The following is a 20,959-nucleotide window of genomic DNA, read 5'->3' as shown; positions in this document are numbered from 1 at the left end:
ACTTGACACTGCCTGAAGACATGACCGCAAACAAAAGGGGTTGTGTTCCTAATTACGCGCTTTGACAAGGTCTGTGCACCCAGTATATGCATAGGAACCACACGAAATTGCAAACGTCTTTTCAGTTCGTCGACTAGTAGAGAGGGTGATTGGGGGTATAGATCACGTTTCACGGAAAATAAAAAGGCCTTTTCACAATTCACGAAAACTGATATAATATTGGCATTTTACGCTTCACGGAAAATAAAAAAGAACGTTTAGGAAAATCACGGCTCACGACTACTAAGACAAATTCAGTGCACGCATAAATTATATCTCACTTAAGATGTTCAATTTCACAGGTTTAAATAGCTTGGTCGATGTATACGATAACGCAGATGGACCTTGCAACAAGACTCTGACAAAGTTTCTTCAGTCGAATATATGGGGCACCGAACCAGTCAATATTCCCTACATATTTCCATGGTCTGTTGGACTTTTTATACGGTCAACTCGCCTTTTTATATGGTCAACTCGACTTTTTTTATGGTCAACTCGACTTTTTATATGGCCAACTAAACACTTTTTATATGGTCAACTTGACTTTTTATATGGTCAACTAAACACTTTTTATATGGTCAACTGGACTTTTTGTATGGTCAACTAAACACTTTTTTTATGGTCAACTTGACTTTTTATATGGTCAACTAAACACTTTTTATATGGTCAACTCGACTTTTTATATGGTCAACTAAACACTTTTTATATGGTCAACTGGACTTTTTATATGGTCAACTAAACACTTTTTATATGGTCAACTGGACTTTTTATATGGTCAACTAAACACTTTTTATATGGTCAACTTGACTTTTTATATGGTCAACTAAACACTTTTTATATGGTCAACTGGACTTTTTATATGGTCAACTAAACACTTTTTATATGGTCAACTGGACTTTTTATATGGTCAACTAAACACTTTTTATATGGTCAACTGGACTTTTTATATGGTCAACTAAACACTTTTTATATGGTCAACTTGACTTTTTATATGGTCAACTAAACACTTTTTATATGGTCAACTCGACTTTTTATATGGTCAACTAAACACTTTTTATATGGTCAACTTGACTTTTTATATGGTCAACTAAACACTTTTTATATGGTCAACTAAACACTTTTTATATGGTCAACTAAACACTTTTTATATGGTCAACTCGACTTTTTATATGGTCAACTAAACACTTTTTATATGGTCAACTCGACTTTTTATATGGTCAACTAAACACTTTTTATATGGTCAACTTGACTTTTTATATGGTCAACTAAACACTTTTTATATGGTCAACTCGACTTTTTATATGGCCAACTAAACACTTTTTATATGGTCAACTAAACACTTTTTATATGGTCAACTAAACACTTTTTATATGGTCAACTAAACACTTTTTATATGGTCAACTCGACTTTTTATATGGTCAACTAAACACTTTTTATATGGTCAACTGGACTTTTTATATGGTCAACTAAACACTTTTTATATGGTCAACTGGACTTTTTATATGGTCAACTAAACACTTTTTATATGGTCAACTCGACTTTTTATATGGTCAACTAAACACTTTTTATATGGTCAACTTGACTTTTTATATGGTCAACTAAACACTTTTTATATGGTCAACTAAACACTTTTTATATGGTCAACTAAACACTTTTTATATGGTCAACTGGACTTTTTATATGGTCAACTCGCCTTTTTATATGGTCAACTCGACTTTTTTTATGGTCAACTCGACTTTTCATATGGCCAACTAAACACTTTTTATATGGTCAACTTGACTTTTTATATGGTCAACTAAACACTTTTTATATGGTCAACTGGACTTTTTGTATGGTCAACTAAACACTTTTTATATGGTCAACTTGACTTTTTATATGGTCAACTAAACACTTTTTATATGGTCAACTGGACTTTTTATATGGTCAACTAAACACTTTTTATATGGTCAACTGGACTTTTTATATGGTCAACTAAACACTTTTTATATGGTCAACTGGACTTTTTATATGGTCAACTAAACACTTTTTATATGGTCAACTTGACTTTTTATATGGTCAACTAAACACTTTTTATATGGTCAACTGGACTTTTTATATGGTCAACTAAACACTTTTTATATGGTCAACTCGACTTTTTATATGGTCAACTAAACACTTTTTATATGGTCAACTTGACTTTTTATATGGTCAACTAAACACTTTTTATATGGTCAACTGGACTTTTTATATGGTCAACTAAACACTTTTTATATGGTCAACTGGACTTTTTATATGGTCAACTAAACACTTTTTATATGGTCAACTGGACTTTTTATATGGTCAACTAAACACTTTTTATATGGTCAACTAAACACTTTTTATATGGTCAACTAAACACTTTTTATATGGTCAACTTGACTTTTTATATGGTCAACTAAACACTTTTTATATGGTCAACTTGACTTTTTATATGGTCAACTAAACACTTTTTATATGGTCAACTAAACACTTTTTATATGGTCAACTAAACACTTTTTATATGGTCAACTCGACTTTTTATATGGTCAACTAAACACTTTTTATATGGTCAACTGGACTTTTTATATGGTCAACTAAACACTTTTTATATGGTCAACTGGACTTTTTATATGGTCAACTAAACACTTTTTATATGGTCAACTGGACTTTTTATATGGTCAACTAAACACTTTTTATATGGTCAACTCGACTTTTTATATGGTCAACTAAACACTTTTTATATGGTCAACTTGACTTTTTATATGGTCAACTAAACACTTTTTATATGGTCAACTAAACACTTTTTATATGGTCAACTAAACACTTTTTATATGGTCAACTCGACTTTTTATATGGTCAACTAAACACTTTTTATATGGTCAACTCGACTTTTTATATGGTCAACTAAACACTTTTTATATGGTCAACTTGACTTTTTATATGGTCAACTAAACACTTTTTATATGGTCAACTCGACTTTTTATATGGCCAACTAAACACTTTTTATATGGTCAACTAAACACTTTTTATATGGTCAACTAAACACTTTTTATATGGTCAACTAAACACTTTTTATATGGTCAACTGGACTTTTTATATGGTCAACTAAACACTTTTTATATGGTCAACTGGACTTTTTATATGGTCAACTAAACACTTTTTATATGGTCAACTGGACTTTTTATATGGTCAACTAAACACTTTTTATATGGTCAACTTGACTTTTTATATGGTCAACTAAACACTTTTTATATGGTCAACTGGACTTTTTATATGGTCAACTAAACACTTTTTATATGGTCAACTGGACTTTTTATATGGTCAACTAAACACTTTTTATATGGTCAACTTGACTTTTTATATGGTCAACTAAACACTTTTTTTATGGTTAACTCGACTTTTTATATGGTCAACTAAACACTTTTTATATGGTCAACTTTCGAATTTTTAATGACGTCCACAATGCATTGCGCCCAAAATCAAACAAAGATGGCTGCCACTATCTATCGTTTGAGGAAGCAGCAATAATTATGGCTCGAAACCCTGCAAGAGAACGCAACGAACATGGGTTGTTTTTATTCTTTGACAATTTTAAGTTACTGCTGTCGACAATATCCACATTCGGGGAAGCAGAGAGATACAATAACTTGGGCTTTGAGGATATTGACCAGGCTGCTGATCAATTGATTACTGCTGCAGAGACCATTCAGCTACTCATCTCAGATATTGAAAATAATGACGATTTAACTGATGTTTCGTCCGTCCTGAACCTGATTCTGATTAAAGTCAGAAACTTGAGTGTTCAGCTACAGCAATGCAGAAATGACATGTCAGACTTCGTTGGCGAAAGGGCATACAGCAGCCGAACTGATTCCAGAAAGGGTGGTCGCAGACGCCCTCGTTATGTCATTGAGGAAAATCAAATACGTTTTTTAAGAGAAATGCATTTTCCATGGAAAACGATAGCCGACTTACTTGGTGTAAGTGAGAGCACCCTTCGAAGGAGGAGATTGATGTATGGCATGACCGACCATGAAGAATCAAGCTGGACTCAGATTTCAGATTCTGATTTGGAGAGAATTGTTCAAGAAATCCAAGAACTAACTCTTAATATCGGACAGGCCCGACTGCTTGGTGCTCTGAGAAGTAGAGGACTAAATATTCAACGATGGCGAGTGAGAAATTGTCTTCGCACCCTTGATCCTGTTGGTACGTTTACGTTGGCGTTCAGCAATCTACAGAAGAAAGTACAATGTTCCAACTCCAAACGCCCACTGGCACATCGACGGTAATCACAAACTAATAAGGTGGAGACTTATAACTCATGTTTGTGTCGATGGATATTCCCGAATTATAATTTATGCACACTGCTGCAATAACAATAAAGCAGATACAGTCTTGGAACAATTTGTTGGAGGCGTCAACAGTTATGGATTACCCTCAAGAGTGAGAAGCGACTATGGTATGGAAAATTTCAAAGTAGCAGAATTTATGTTAGAGCAAAGAGGTTGTGATAGAGGTAGCATTATAACTGGTAGTTCTGTGCACAACTGTCGTGTGGAGAGGGCCCACAGAGATATTTACTCAGGAGTACTTTGCTTCTTTGCAAGAACATTTGCTCACTTAGAGGATAATGGTCTCCTTGATCCTCTCAATGAGTTGCATTTATTTGCATTGCATTACACATTCATTCCCGGGATCAATAAGTGTTTAGAGGAATTTAAAAGGCAGTGGGAAAACCATCCTTTATCTTCCGAGGGGAATCGTTCTCCTCTTCAATTATATACAGCTGGGATGCTGGAAAATGAACTTTCCGGATATGCTGCAGTTGCAAGTGTGTTTAATCCTAGTAGCATGCATGATTACGGATTTGATCCCTCAGGTCCATTTCCCATGGAAGAAGAAGACTATCAGGTAGTGGTTCCAGATACAACTGTCCCACTTTCTGATCAGCAGATGGCATTGTTGGAAAATCAGTGCAATCCTTTGCAAGAAAATGACAGAAGTGGTGAAAATACATACTTAGAATGTTTAACGATTCTGTGTTCTTTCATTTAAAGGATATGGCCTAAGCTGAATGTGGTAACGAACTTGTATTAAGAAAGAACATGCATTAAGAAAGACATCAACACTTGAGACTATAATCTGCACAAAACACAACAGCTTTTATTATTGGATGTAATATTCTCTTCTATAACTTTGATATTTAAAATAAATTTAAGATTACACAAATTGTTTGAATCCCCAACGTTGAAAAGAAATGTAACATATTTACCTCGAACAAGCCAGCCTTGATTACACTAGAAGACTGCTGGCATTCAGAAAAAATGTATTTAAATGATATCTCCTGTGTTTGAAATCATTTGTGTTTTAAGCAAGTAGATGCAATACTGCTTTAACTCAACAGTTAACTCAACAGTAAACTAACGGCCTGAGAAACTTAATTGGAGGTGATCAAGATTCAGACAATAACTTTATGGTATGTGATAATTCTTCACAAGATGTTCATTTCCCAACTATCTGAATTCAAAATGGCCATGAATTCTTCTCTGAGCTCACAAAAGCTTGCATATGTGCTTGGCACCTCCAAAGTGCAACCGCAAGTGTGAACAATTGGTCTTCTTTGAAGACCCTCACTATTCGTGAACGATATTGTCAAAGCATCAGTGACAATAACATCAGCTGCAGTAGTAAATCTCAAAAAGGTTGTAAGCTTTGCTTCATCAAGCCCTCTAATAAATCGCTTGAGGTGGGCCATGGCCTCAGTCTCAGCAGCTGTAGCTGGACTTGCTTTGAGCAGGGCAATTACTTTGAGATTAGTTGGTATAATAGAGGAATAAAATTGATATAACAAACTTACATCTGGAAAATAGATCTTAAAGTGGGCAAGAATTGGCTGCCAACAATCACTCACATATTGGGGTTTTTGCACTATCTCCTTGTGGGCAACCTCTCTCATGATTTCTGCTACATTGCTGGGTGTGACCTTCCGTTTACAATCAAATGCTGAGAAAAAGTCAAGCATCTCATCGCTGTCACAAGCAATAGTATTAGTCAAGCAGCCCTCAATAAGTTTGGTTTCAGAATGAGAAACATAACGCTTGAAAGAATCTTGCAACATTTCCCAGGTAATACTCTCCTCCCTAAAAAGACAAACAGCAAGGAAGGTCTTGCTTATCTTGTGGGGAAAATACTGACTCTCTGTGTAACCCTTTACAAGTATCCTTGCTACTGCTTCCCACTTATTCCTGTCAAAATCATGCCTGATATAGGGAACCCTTTCAGTCTCCCCCAACATGTGTGACTCATAGAAATCTTTCCAAAACAATGAAAATACTTCCCTCAAGACCCCAATGCCTTGTCCAGCTTCTTCATGACCAAGCTGATTTATAATGATGGCACTTAAACTGAACTTAATTATGGATGGATCTGAGAAGATCTCAAGCATATCAGCCTTAACATGCAACCTGTGCACTCTTATAACTTTAGTTGGCACTTCACCATCATTTGATTGTGCAGTTTCACCATCATTTGATGGTACAATTTCACCATCACTTGATGATGCCATTTCACCACCATTTGATGGTGCAGTTTTACCTCCATTTGATGGTGCAGTTGGTGAAAATACATGATTAACATTAATGACAGCTTCATAATTATTGTCAATAGACTGACTGTCCCACATTTCTGGGAAGAATGGCATTGGATCTTCAAGTAGGAGTGGCACTCCCAGATCTGTGGATACAGATTCACTTTCTTGCTTCTGTAAACTTGAAGAACTTGTTTCAGCAGGGTTTCCTGTGATGTCGTCAGTGTGTTGGGCATAGGCTGGTGTCATAAGCTGTTCATCCTCTTCATCTCTATCCTCCTCTTCAAGGGGCTCCAAACATCTGATGTACACACTCCCTTGTCCTGACAGTTTTATTATCCTTTCACCATCCATTCTCACTCCCTTTGCTAGTTTTGGAGTTACTAGGGTTCCATAGCAAGCCTATAAGGTATACATTTACAATCAAAAAAAGGAAGCAATTCTCATCAAATACACAAGTCATGTGAATGACAGGAAACAACTGCTTTGTAACCAAGCAACTGTTTACATGCTTATGCATGTGAATTTACCATCACAGTTTACAGGTATGGTGGTTTGAAAAGGGAAAAAGATATTCTCCATTTTACTTACACAAAAATAAACCTTATGTCAGCTGTTGTCTTTATACCTATTGCTGTTTTGTGTGGAACTGGGATACATTTTTGTCTTGGAATCACTAAAAAGCCCTTGACTTGTGTTCAAAAAAGATGTGTGGTTTTTTAAAGGGGTGGGCAAAAGCAAACACACACTGCACACACACCTAAAACAAGCTTTAGATAAAAGTGGCAAAAGGTATATGTAGTCCCAAAGGCTCCATGTATTAGTCAGTCATTTCTGCTTCATACTAAGCTTTTGTCTCCACAAATTGCTTTGCATTTTGCCCTAAGAAAAGTTGTGCTTTCTAAAAATGTCTTTAATATTTCTTTGTTTCTCTTGATGAAAAGAAAAACAAACAAAAAATAATAACTTACCTTAAGGTATTCAAACATAATATCATCCCTTGGAAGTTGGCTTTCGATGTTTCTTTTCAAGTCCAGGTGAGTCCAATCTTTGTTAAAAGGCAACTGGTGGATAATAAGACCCCTCTCCTCCAGCTTCACTTTGCTGACATGACTTGGTACTTGGTTGGTATCAGGGTTTGGAATTATCACCAGGTCTTTGTGGATGATGGTCTTATTGGGGCGCCCATTCTTCTTTCCACGAGACATAGAATTCGTAGAACTACTCGTTGAAGGTCGTTTTCTACTCGTTGCTCCACGTGCGTTGTAACTTGGGAATCGTTGCGCAAGCTCTGCTGCAATCGACCCCGAGCTTGAAGACGAAATAGAGTTCGTTGAAGAGCTGTTCGTCGCGGTCAACGCTGCCACATTTCGAATGTCCTTGTTCTGCAAGTTCCCAATGGCCTCGAGGGCCTGTTTGGCAATGGCACACGCCGAGGAGATTTGCTGCACGTCTTCCTTGCTGGCAGCCATCTTTGTTTGATTTTGGGCGCAATGCATTGTGGACGTCATTAAAAATTCGAAAGTTGACCATATAAAAAGTGTTTAGTTGACCATATAAAAAGTCCAGTTGACCATATAAAAAGTGTTTAGTTGACCATATAAAAAGTGTTTAGTTGACCATATAAAAAGTCCAGTTGACCATATAAAAAGTGTTTAGTTGACCATATAAAAAGTCAAGTTGACCATATAAAAAGTGTTTAGTTGACCATATAAAAAGTCGAGTTGACCATATAAAAAGTGTTTAGTTGACCATATAAAAAGTCCAGTTGACCATATAAAAAGTGTTTAGTTGACCATATAAAAAGTCAAGTTGACCATATAAAAAGTGTTTAGTTGACCATATAAAAAGTCCAGTTGACCATATAAAAAGTGTTTAGTTGACCATATAAAAAGTCCAGTTGACCATATAAAAAGTGTTTAGTTGACCATATAAAAAGTCCAGTTGACCATATAAAAAGTGTTTAGTTGACCATATAAAAAGTCAAGTTGACCATATAAAAAGTGTTTAGTTGACCATATAAAAAGTCAAGTTGACCATATAAAAAGTGTTTAGTTGACCATATAAAAAGTCGAGTTGACCATATAAAAAGTGTTTAGTTGACCATATAAAAAGTCAAGTTGATCATATAAAAAGTGTTTAGTTGACCATATAAAAAGTCAAGTTCACCATATAAAAAGTGTTTAGTTGACCATATAAAAAGTCGAGTTGACCATATAAAAAGTGTTTAGTTGACCATATAAAAAGTGTTTAGTTGACCATATAAAAAGTCGAGTTGACCATATAAAAAGTGTTTAGTTGACCATATAAAAAGTGTTTCGTTGACCATATAAAAAGTCAAGTTCACCATAAAAAGTGTTTAGTTGACCATATAAAAAGTCGAGTTGACCATATAAAAAGTGTTTAGTTGACCATATAAAAAGTGTTTAGTTGACCATATAAAAAGTGTTTAGTTGACCATATAAAAAGTCCAGTTGACCATATAAAAAGTGTTTAGTTGACCATATAAAAAGTCAAGTTGACCATATAAAAAGTGTTTAGTTGACCATATAAAAAGTCCAGTTGACCATATAAAAAGTGTTTAGTTGACCATATAAAAAGTGTTTAGTTGACCATATAAAAAGTGTTTAGTTGACCATATAAAAAGTCAAGTTGACCATATAAAAAGTGTTTAGTTGACCATATAAAAAGTCAAGTTGACCATATAAAAAGTGTTTAGTTGACCATATAAAAAGTCGAGTTAACCATAAAAAAAGTGTTTAGTTGACCATATAAAAAGTCAAGTTGATCATATAAAAAGTGTTTAGTTGACCATATAAAAAGTCAAGTTGACCATATAAAAAGTGTTTAGTTGACCATATAAAAAGTCCAGTTGACCATATAAAAAGTGTTTAGTTGACCATATAAAAAGTCAAGTTGACCATATAAAAAGTGTTTAGTTGACCATATAAAAAGTCCAGTTGACCATATAAAAAGTGTTTAGTTGACCATATAAAAAGTCAAGTTGACCATATAAAAAGTGTTTAGTTGGCCATGTAAAAAGTCGAGTTGACCATAAAAAAAGTCGAGTTGACCATATAAAAAGGCGAGTTGACCGTATAAAAAGTCCAACAGACCATGGAAATATATAGGGAATATTGACTGGTTCGGCGCCCCATACTCTTGGCTTCAAAGGACTATTGGTGAACACTCACTTAGAAACGGTTTAGCTGGGTCTAGAGCTCTCTGCGTGTTGCTAAAAGGTTTTTTCCAACCTCTTACTCCAAATATTATTCGTTGGTTTCTGCCACAATCGCTTCAGTTATGAGCAACTAACGATTGCTTTTGTTGTGAATCCTTGCGGCTTCTGTCGTGATTCTTTTGCGGTGATCGCCTGAAGAACAACTGATGATTGCTTTTGCTGCGAATCCTTGCGGCTTCTGTCGTGAGTCTTTTGCGGTGATCATGATCGCCTGACGAACAACTAACGATTGCTTTTGCTGCAAATCCTTACAGCTTCTGTATTGAATCTTTTGCGGGGATTTGCTATTTTGCCAACGAAATGTCATACTGACAAAGGTAACTGACATCTGTTTGTTTCATAGGTTCATTTGAAAATAAAAATGACAGACATTTGGTAGCCAAAGCCTAGTGAGGGCTTTGTAATCCTGTCTTGCTTTTACTTCATGAGCTAAATAGTTTTTCTTTGCATGGAGGTTCGTTGACGTTTTGGAACAATAACTGTGGGAAATGAAATGAATGTGAAAGTTTGTCGTATGTAAGCGTTTGAAACAACTGATAGGTTGCTTGTTGTACTTATAATAACAGCAATAGATCTCCATTAACTGAATATCTAGATTACGTCTGTTAACCGAATGGACATTGTTTATACTTCACTCTTCTTTTGGAGGGAATTCACGATTTATTTTCAGAGTGAAGCTTGGATCCCTAAAGGATAATCAGAACACTGTAAGCAAATTTTATCTTTCCCTTGTGTTTACTGTTGTATGGTAAGTGTAATCTTTTAAGTGTTACAAAAGCTTTCCAGTCAAATGTAAAAATGAAACCATTAACGTATTTTTTGCGTTCAGGGTACGCAATACTAAATCCGTTGTTATATTAATAGTTTTAAGGAAATGTACCTTGCTATGGTATATTGAAATTTCTCGCTCGCTGGCTGGCAAAAAATAGTATACTCCAACATGCTGGCAAACTTTTGGCAAACTTTTTTTATGCTGGCTAGCTAGGTGACAAATTTAAAGCATACTGGCTCGTTGATGACCTCAACGTCGAGCGCTGGCTGGGAGTCCGATAACCTCAAAATCCTGCTTGCTGGCGGTGAAGAGCGGGTATTTTTTTCCTCGGGAAGTTAAATATTAAACAAGATTGACGTAGCGACACTCGGGTAATGTAAAGCACACTGTACGGTGGATTTTCTTCGAAACTGTCGTTGGGTACTCCTGATCACTGAGGAACTTCAACGTTTTGGATTTTATCGTTATAACCGGAAATATAACGATATAACGACATCCCCATCGTTAAACCGGGAATATCGTTATACCGAAGATCTTTAAACCGGGGTTCCACTGTATTTCGGAATTGGAGATAAAGCGATTCGATCGAACACACAGTCTGGTTTATTCTATGTTTATTTTGATATAAGGTCAATCCAGAAAACTCTAATTTTTTTTCAGCCAATTCGGTGGAATGGCATTTTAAATAACGTTTATCTCAACTGAGAGTTTGTCTGGGGAGAGTCGGCAAATTTAGGGTGCGTTTCTTTAAGAAAATCCAAGATTGGATTCTTAAATCCGAAAACGGATTTTGCGTTTCTTTACTAAACAGATTAAACCAAGATCTCTCGGATCATGGCGCGTCAAAGGAACCGAAGAATCCACTCTGGGCATGGATTCTTCGGTTCTTTTAATGTTCCGAGTGATCTTGGATTTATCCGTTTAGTAAAGAAACACAAAATCCGTTTTGGGATTTAAGAATCCAATCTTGGATTTCCTTAAAGAAACGCACCCTTAGGTCAAGTTCAGACGCCGTACTTCACATGAGCAGAATCGAATGCAAATGAGAAAAATAGGTCCGTAATGCGTACTCGTGTGGGATTTCAGTCAAGTAAACATTGATGATTAGCATTATAGCAAATGTAATACATTTTGTCATGTTATAGTGGTAAATGTTGAATATAGAATCCGTAGAATCCCAAGCTGCAGATGAGAAAACGGTTAGGAGAGAAACATGTTTGGACTTCTAGTTTCAAGGAAATCAGGGGTGCTTACCATTTGTCAGAATAAACCGATTGCGATGACCGGTGAATAATGGTAACAGCTTTTCCAAAATCAGCAAACCAGCCCAACGAAATGGCGCTTACCATTTGCAATTGTTTCCGGCTGATGAGAGACTGGAAACTGGAAAATTTAGCAAATGGTAAGGAAACTTCCACTGTTCCGTTCGGAATGTAAAAAGGGGACTACCCCTGTAGGTAGTCTACCATTCCGGAAAATTAGGGTGCTTACCATTCAGTAAAAAAATCCGGAAATTTCGGTTGAAAGTGAAATTGAACGGACATTTTTGTGGAAAATCCGTTCGGAAATTGTAGACTACCTCCAGAGGTAGTCCTCTTTTTCCGTTCGGAACGGAACAGCAGAAATTTCCTCACCATTTGCTTAACTTCCCAGTCTCCAGTCTCTCATCAGCCAACAACAATTACGGGAAATCGAATTGCAACTGTAAGCTCCATCTCGTTTGGTTGGTTTGCTGATTTTGGAAAAACCCTTACCATTATTCATCGGTCGTCCCAACCGGTTTATTCTGTCAAATGGTAAGCTCCCTTACTGTTCCATTTGACTTTCAACTGAAATTTCCGCATTTTTTTGCTAAATGGTAAGCACCGTAGCTCTCTTAGGGTGCGGTGACACGGGGCTCTTTTTGTCGTGGTAAGTGACCCTTAAGTGAGTGTTACCAATATTTCCCCGATGTAAATTTCCCATGGTGAATATTTATGGATTCGTCAAAAAGATCACACAAAGCACCCATGCATGACATTAAATGTGGTGGTGTTTTGACGTCCAAGGTATGAGAGCCAATTACGATTCTCCATTTAAATGGTTTTCCTTCGCGACATTTTTTTAGCGTTATTAACATTAAGATTGTTGTAGATGTGGTAAAATTGCATTGTAAATCCAGTAAGAAGAAAGGCATATTGTTGCAATGCCTGTTCTGATAAGATGGTTGTAAGGGGAATGATGATCAGAAGAAAATTGTGTTCATACTAATTGCTCTGCATGAAAAGTACATCTACAGTGTACGTGTATCTTAGTTTCTGCATATGAAGTCAAATGAAGATCACAGAGTTAAATATAGAAGTGGAATGTTCCTCTTTCCATACCTCATTGAGCTTCACTGCTTTGGTTTCAAAGTTCTTGTTTAAGACTTAGCTTCCACAGAAACTCTTGGAAGACCATTGCTTAGTTCCATTTTTACAGTTTTATGCTGTATGTAAGAGCTGCATGTATGCTGCATGTTTTTTTTGTTTGAAATGAATATTGCATGTCCCATAAAATTTATGTTCCCAAATATTTGAATGTAAAACAGTCCAGAAAACATTCTTTTCTTATACGGTTTTGCTCTTGGCTGTCTGCCGAAATGCTATCTCTGGGGGAGCACACCTCACTTTCCGCCTCCCCGCGCTCACGACCGTGTCATTCCAATGCAAACCCCCTTCCAATTAAAAACACTCGCCACTGTTTGCAGAAGTAAGGTTTTATCTGTCACTAAAATTAACGGAAGACGAAACAAAAATCACTTGGATGGTTTGTTTTCTCATTTAAGACCATGTGATATTCTTTAGAGAATTGTTCTTTTATCCAACTAAGGCAAACTGTTCATTCGTATACACGCGACTGAAAATTTGAAAGTAAGAATTCTCAAAAATATCATAACCTGGTCTATAATAAACGAAGCAAAAAGAAAGCGAGAAAGCGAGTAAGATCTATTACAACACAACATATGGAGACCGATTACAAGATATGGAGACCGATTACAAACGTTCGAAGTTAATTGCTATTCAATGGACCGTTTCGGCTATACGGTGGCTATTTTGAATTATATTGTTTCCAATAGCTATTATGGGATGTTCAGTAGGCAAATAAATACTAATTCCCCCCCTTGAACATCCCATAATAGCTATTTGAAATAATAGAATTCAAAATGGCCGCCGTATCACCGAAAAGGTCCATTATACCTACTTCCTTAAAATCGTTAATGTACTACAAGTTTCAACTGGAACGTCACCCTCCGCCTTCAGTTTCCTATATCCCTCAATAATGCTAGTGTTTAATTTATTACTTAGTAGAAACCCAACACTTCTTTACTATTCTGTTTCAAACGAAAATCATTATAACTGAAAATAACGTGATTCAGAATATTCGCTTTAAATGAAGTAAAAAACAGAATAAAAGCACAAAGCAACATAACGCGCCTGTGCACGGTATTCTGTAGAAAAATATCACCTAAGGAAATGTAATTATATATAATTATATCTTTTTTGGAAAAAATGCCAGCAAACAAAAAGGTGTATAGCCTTTTTTTTGGTCAAGCAGTGAGCGCAACAAATGTTTATAACATGAACAAATGTGTATATCAAGTTACGACTTACTCGATTAAACGCCGGTTACCCTGTAAGTACGACTATAAGAAACGGCAACAAAAATTGCCATAGAATATATGGAATAAACATCGAGCTTAGCTAAAATGTAGAAACAAAGTATGCCTGGCCCAGCCGGGTTTAAAGGGTTTAAAGAGTTTAAAGGGGGTTTAAAAGATTATAAATCGAGAAAATACAGTAATCTTGAAATGCCAGTTCGGTATAGTTGCTCGCGTTAGTTTCAGCGCGAATAACTTCCACTCTCGCGTATATGAATTTCGTTTTTGGTGTCTTCATACAGTTTACAAAACATTTCCTTCTAAGAAAGTCAAACTGATATTCCCGTTACATCAATTACCGACTGGAACCTCACTAGCGATATGCCACTCTCGTTTCATAAATGATCGGACCAGCTCCAGGTTTACAATTACTTGTGTCGTATTCCATGTAGCTGTTGTATACATTAGTCGCACACTGAACGCTCAGGTCTGCAGTCAAAGGTGAATTAAAGTGTATGGAAAGGCTTTTTCATGGTTAAGGATACTACGCAAAACAATCTTTAAAGCGCAGTCAGCTAGCAAAAGTAAAGGCGAATCCAGACAAGGCAGGGATCCTCAATAAAAACGCGTTTGGCCAGATTTAAAAAGGAAAACATTCTGGATTCTCTACAGCGATGAATGTTAATTAATCAAGGCTGCTTCACAAATGTGACACAAATGTAGGGGAAAGCAAGTTTGACAAAGCAAACGTAGTAGGACTGTGGATAAGAAACCATTGTAATGTAGCTGATCTGGGCGCGGCACTAATTTTGCGTTTTCGGCATGTTTTCAATTTTTTCCGGTTAACGTGCAGGCCTTACGAAGAGGAGAACTTGTCGATTTTTTGCTTGCATTACCGCGCTTATTTTTACGTCACGCCTATGAAACACTGATTTACCTGTTACGTTTTCGCGATCTTGTTTTCAAGGGATGTCTAAATTCCAAGGTGATCTCTGATAAACTGCCTGTGGACATAAGTGAGAAGGGATTCTATATCTAAATTCACGAAACAAGACCGTCCATCAAAGTTTGGTTGTTTTCTTTGAACGCATAGAACGTTGCAGTGGAAGTATACATTCGAAGACTTTCTGTAGAGACGGCCTTCGTATGACCACTCTCTTGCCATTTTGCAGACGATCACGAGATCTCCTGGTGGAGCAGGAATGGTTGCATTAGGCCACAGTGTATTGCCACAACCAAAGCATACACTGGTCTGAGGAGGGCAGTATTGCAGAAGGTGAACAATAAACTGTCCTTGGCCAGGAAAAGGGAAACATGGGATGTTAAGCTGATGATGAGGCTGATTGGTTTGAAAAGACGTCTGAGAGGTCGACTGTGGCTGAAAAGACGTCTGAGGGGTGAACTGTGGCTGAAAAGACGTCTGAGGGGTGAACTGTGTCTGAAAAGACGTCTCAGGGGTCGACTGTGGCTGAAAAGATGTCTGAGGGGTTAACTGTGGCTGAAAAGACGCCTCAGGGGTCGACTGTGGCTGAAAAGATGTCTGAGGGGTGAACTGTGGCGGAAAAGACTTCTGAGTGGTGAACTGTGGCTGAAAAGACGTCTGAGGGGTGAACTGTGGCTGAAAAGACGTCTGAGGGGTGAACTGTGGCTGAAAAGAGTTCTGAGGGGTGAACTATGTCTGAAAAGACGTCTCAGGGGTCGACTGTGGCTGAAAAGATGTCTGAGGGGTGAACTGTGGCTGAAAAGATGTATCAGGGGTCGACTGCGGCTGAAAAGATGTCTGAGGGGTGAACTGTGGCTGAAAAGACGCCTCAGGGGTCGACTGTGGCTGAAAAGATGTCTGAGGGGTGAACTGTGGCTGAAAAGACTTCTGAGTGGTGAACTGTGGCTGAAAAGACTTCTGAGGGGTGAACTGTGGCTGAAAAGACTTCTGAGGGGTGAACTGTGGTTGAAAAGACGTCCGAGGGGTGAACTGTGGCGGAAAAGACTTCTGAGGGGTGAACTGTGGCTGAAAAGAGTTCTGAGGGGTGAACTGTGGCTGAAAGGATGTCTGAGGGGTGAACTGCGGCTGAAAAGACGTCTCAGGTGTCGGCTGTGGTCGAACGAAGAACTGGGTTTGTTGAGGGGAAATGAAACTAGTTGGAAAAACTGAGTCTGGACTACATTGGTTGGACGCAGTGGGGCCAACAAACAGCTGACTTGGGGGATATTGAGTCTGAATGGACTGGAAGAAGTTTGATGATTGCTGCGATAAAGCTTGCCCTTTGGGGGACACAGAGTGTGGCTGAAAACCATCGTTGCTGTTGTAGCGAAGTGCGACTCGAGACACCACTTTTGAGATTGGTTTTTTGTTTGCAACAGAACGTTCCCTGGGAGCACGTTCCCCTTTACGGCCCCTTCCTTTGGGCATTCCGTAAGCAACTACCGCGGATAAATTGATCCCGCCCGAATTACACTTCGTACTAACCAGCCAACGAAGAAAATCTTTTAGACGATCTATGGCCAAACATGCAGCCAGGGTGTGGGCACAGATTGAAAATGCGGCAAATCCGGGACATTTTGCACATTCAGCTTTTCCGTTAGCAAACAGGTTTACCACGTGTGGATCTCTGGGATTTGACTTCGACGGAACAACGATTGTTTTTGCGGCATTACAGAATGATGTTCTTTATTCAGGGAATCCGCCTTATTCACCATTGCAGATAAAACGTCATGAGGTATCCAGTCGATTCCGATACTTTGAATTTCCTGCATAACGGGATGTGCTCCGCTTCGAAGGGCATTCGCGGCTTGGGTAACGCTTGACTGTTGCATTTCATCAATGTTAGCCTCGTGAATTTTTTGTAACACTGCTTTTCTCTGATCGACGCGCATTCGGCTCCATTCGCTTAGGACAACTTCTAGATTCCGGAATTCTTCTCTCAATTTGTATTCCCCTCCTCCTACTGCTGCTAGCTCGACATCTTCCTTTTGGATCTTGACCAACTTCTGAACAGATGATGCAAAGGAATACTCATCCACTCTCTTCTTTCCATGCGATTCACGTGACACGAAGTCCTGCAATACATTGTTGGTTGCCTCTGAGCGGTTGGTTGTGAACTTTTCGGATGGACACGGCCAGTCCGGCTCTTTGATGAACTGGACTAATAACACAGTTCACGAAATCAGCGCTCTTGTGATTATGAAACCATTTGAAGAAATTCCGCCCATTTTGGTGTAGTGCTGACCATGGTTCTTCCAGCTGGCCGAGCTGTTTGGCAAACATGTCTCTGCTCGAAGCATTTGCAAGCCCAGCTTCAAAGACAGTTCCTCTCTGTCTTCCAAATATGTCAGCGACAATAGTTTCCTTTACTATGCCACTTATTCCGAATTCCTGGAGTTTGCTTTCGACGTTCGCCTTCAGGTGAAGATCACATAGCAGATTTGTGGCCCTTTCAAAGTTGTTTCTGAACGCAATGACAAGAGCCTTCTCGCCATCAGTACCAAACGCTAAGACTTTGCCTAAGCCTGGGTTTAGTGATTTCAGGGCTCCGCTAAAAACTGAATATGTCTCTGTCGTTTTCTTTTCGTGAGTGTGGACGACAGGGTCTATCATTGAAGGGTGCTTGCCATCTTTTCTGTTTTCTAACAATAAGTGCTGATACGTGATGGGCGTCACATTATAGTCACCTATGTCGAATGTTGGGTCCACGGTGAAGGGTTTGAACTCGACTGGATTACAGCAAACTCTTACCATATCATTCAGAGTTCTGTCGGTTGTAAGGACACACATTGGCTCTGGGGCGACTCTTACGTCTCTTATGAATGCTGATTTCCGGTCGCTTGCTTGTTTTTTACAATCGCCGAGAAGACGAAACCACGGATCATGTTGTTTTCCTGCCCCAGAAATATTCTTCACGGGAACACTCGTTTTGTCTCTGGGCTTTCGACCAAAATCCTTTACTTGCTGTCTACCTCTGGGTAGTTGTCTTATGCCAGAACAGCCGGGCAGACCCCCAAGTTCTTCTGTGACTGTTTTGTAGACCACCTCCCTTGGCTTAGATTCTTCAGAAGCCGACTTCAGGAAAGTCTTGGTACTGGTCCAGGTTCTCATGTATCCTGTCGACCGTGACTTGCAATTTCCATGTGGTCTGAGCTCAATTGAGTGTTCGGCGCCTCCTTTAAAGGAATACTGAACCAAACAATATCGATGCATCATACCATCAGGCCCTATAATGTGGTATATTAATATCAGTGATGCTTCATTTATTATAGGTTAGTGGCTTTTACTACTAACAGTTGGTATTTTAGTTTTAAGGTTGTCGACAGTGGACAATTTTTTACATCGCGAAAATGTTCTCCTCGATAGATTTTCTTCAAACTTCTATTGCGGACAGACGAATTACTTGTTTCAGAAATGAAAAAAAAATTGGGGGTCACGGACTTCGTTTTGCCTTTAGCGCGCCCTCGATGCCGTGACGTGGCGTGTGAATTTGCGTGTGTAGTAAGGATGCGCGGAAACAATTAGCGCGAGCCGGTGTCCTTAAGAGCAAATTGAGCCCTTTCAACTCGGAATTTACTTCATTTTACTTCTCGACATTGAAGTTGACAAAAGTTGCGCGATATTGCAGCGTGACATACCCGTGATCAAAATCAAATTCTGTCCTGTCTCGGCCGATTGAGAAAAAATATAGAGATTTCCGCTTTCAAAAGCAAACGCAAATCTTTAAATATAATTTATCTCTTTCTTTTATTTTATGTGATGGGCCTTTGCAACTGCACGGATAATAACAGCTCCAAAATCTTCGGACTGTTCTTTAGGGTAATCCTCTTGAAACGGCAAAATGCTTACAACCAAAATGGCTCAGGCAAGCAAATCTGTAACCTTGCATACGTGTTTGGTAACTCATCGGTTATGAAGTAATTCCGTCTCTAAACAGCTATCGCACTACAGCATAGAGCGATGCCGGTCACATGACAGTCATTGCTCTACTATAATTTCAGTTTTAAGCCAAAGGATCACATTTCTCGGGGTTTAACGGCTAACGGTTGATCCCCATTGAGACCCTCACATCGGGTAGAAACCCCCGGAGAAACCCTTTATACATAAACGTCAAAAGTAACCTACCATAAATCACATCAGTCCTCTTCCTAAAGTCATTTAGAATCCCGTCTTTCAAGCAGAAGTACTCTGTCTTAAGCGTTAGAACAACAGCTGGGCCATTCATTTCTTTGCTAACGTCTTTGGAGACATTTCCACCTTTGTCAACAACAAAACGGAATTTCTTGTTACGGTTATTGAACCAGCAATCACAATCATCACACTTGAGATCCTCGATGGATTTCAATGCTTCGGTGTCTACAATGAAGGTTCTGTGGTGCTCGACATGGATAGGTTGTTGGATACAGGCGACGCTTATGGGAAGCGACGTTCCAACTGATCTAAGAAGATTTACAACTCTCAGCGGTCCAAGAACCTCTGTTTTCTTTGTATATACAGGAAGTTTGGGGTTGTCTTTATAATACTCAGTGACACGAAATGCTTCATCCCCGCTGCTACTGTCACTTTCTTCGTCACTTGAGTATTTCCATTTACTGCAAATTACAAAGGAATGACCAGAGTAAAGATTAATAAGGACAGGAGAGTAAGTGAGAAGCCTTTCTTCATTCATGAAACAGTTACCTAAGGACTCCCTAGCTAATACACAAAAGGCCACCAGAGAATATCGATCATCGTTCAAAGCAAAATATATTTGCCTGGCGGCATTAAGAAGCTTAATATAGACATTGTTGGATGTAAATGAATGAAACACTACCGAAAGTTTCAGTTTTCGCTTTAGTATCCCACAGTAAAACCGTGAATGAAACAAATAACTATCAAACCTGTCTTGTACTGACGTCCGCCGGAGAGCAAAGTGAATAGTTTTATATAAGAAACTGATTGCAAATATGCCCTATTCATGCAGACTAGAATGTTTTACACTCAATGTTAATTAATGAGCTGAAATCAAACAACGCTAAAATGACTTCTCACTTAAAAGAATGGTTTCATGGCTATTCAGAATTATTCTTGTATCTATCCGATATCTATTCGGTTCACGAAATCTGCCTCAGTCTTTACTTGAGCTTCTTGACATTATAAACGTTGAGATAGAATACCTTGTCTTTGGTGAAGGCATCTGTTGGTCTGCTGATGTGGGAATCTGGGACCCGGTAAGATCAACGATGTCTCGAATCATTGCGACAAAGTCCCCGCTGTGTAACAAAACGTATATCGTATTTATTCGAAAGCACTACTATATCTGTCCTTTTTTGGAGTAATACAGTCATTTTTTTCAACAAACTAAAATCAAATTAAAATAACTGGAAAAATATAAACAAATACATCAAAAATTAAAGTACATATCTGGCCTAACTTACATGTAATTATGCCTTGCCTTGCAATGTCTTACATGTAAAATCATGAATACACAGTTGGCACATTAATTTACGCGATGAATGAATAAAGCTGTGGAAAGTTTCAGCATCTTAGGATAAATACTGTTTTTAAGTCCGAGATTGAGCCTGATTGGTGGGTGGCATCCACTCCCTTGTTCATCCGGGGCCGGAAGTTAACAAATAAACTGCATCTGGGAGTTTCTTTTAAATATATAACATAAGGAAAAAGACAATTAAATTATTAAGTTCATGAGGTAACATATTACCTGGTTTCTGGTAAGGAAA

The 20,959-nt window shown here is 38.2% G+C and overlaps 3 protein-coding genes across 3 annotated transcripts; all 3 read right to left on the bottom strand.

Annotated features, from left to right (window-relative positions):
• Positions 1–5,182: 5,182 nt before the first annotated feature.
• On the bottom strand, positions 5,183–8,188 carry LOC149097409 (uncharacterized). Its single transcript, XM_089280149.1, has 2 exons — positions 7,597–8,188; positions 5,183–7,027 (listed from the first exon to the last, which is right to left on the bottom strand). Exons 1-2 carry the CDS (start codon positions 8,134–8,136, stop codon positions 5,531–5,533), a joined length of 2,037 nt encoding a protein of 678 aa, XP_089136275.1. The 5' UTR covers positions 8,137–8,188; the 3' UTR covers positions 5,183–5,530.
• An 8,957-nt stretch (positions 8,189–17,145) lies between these two features.
• LOC149097408 (uncharacterized) lies at positions 17,146–18,498 on the bottom strand. The gene has a single exon (XM_089280374.1). The coding sequence runs from the start codon at positions 18,453–18,455 to the stop codon at positions 17,298–17,300; it is 1,158 nt and encodes a 385-aa protein (XP_089136500.1). The 5' UTR covers positions 18,456–18,498; the 3' UTR covers positions 17,146–17,297.
• Positions 18,499–19,278: 780 nt separating this feature from the next.
• On the bottom strand, positions 19,279–20,475 carry LOC149097407 (uncharacterized). Its single transcript, XM_089280375.1, has 2 exons — positions 20,396–20,475; positions 19,279–19,831 (listed from the first exon to the last, which is right to left on the bottom strand). The coding sequence occupies exons 1-2, from the start codon at positions 20,473–20,475 to the stop codon at positions 19,279–19,281; spliced, it is 633 nt and encodes a 210-aa protein (XP_089136501.1).
• Between the last annotated feature and the right edge of the window lie 484 nt (positions 20,476–20,959).

Source organism: Orbicella faveolata, unplaced genomic scaffold (assembly GCF_042242905.1).
Source record: "Orbicella faveolata isolate gen_17 unplaced genomic scaffold, um_ofav_v1 contig_47, whole genome shotgun sequence".
Lineage (NCBI taxonomy): Eukaryota > Metazoa > Cnidaria > Anthozoa > Scleractinia > Merulinidae > Orbicella > Orbicella faveolata.
The sequence above is the reverse complement of the archived record's forward strand: the minus strand, read 5'-3'. Positions and strand labels throughout refer to the sequence as shown.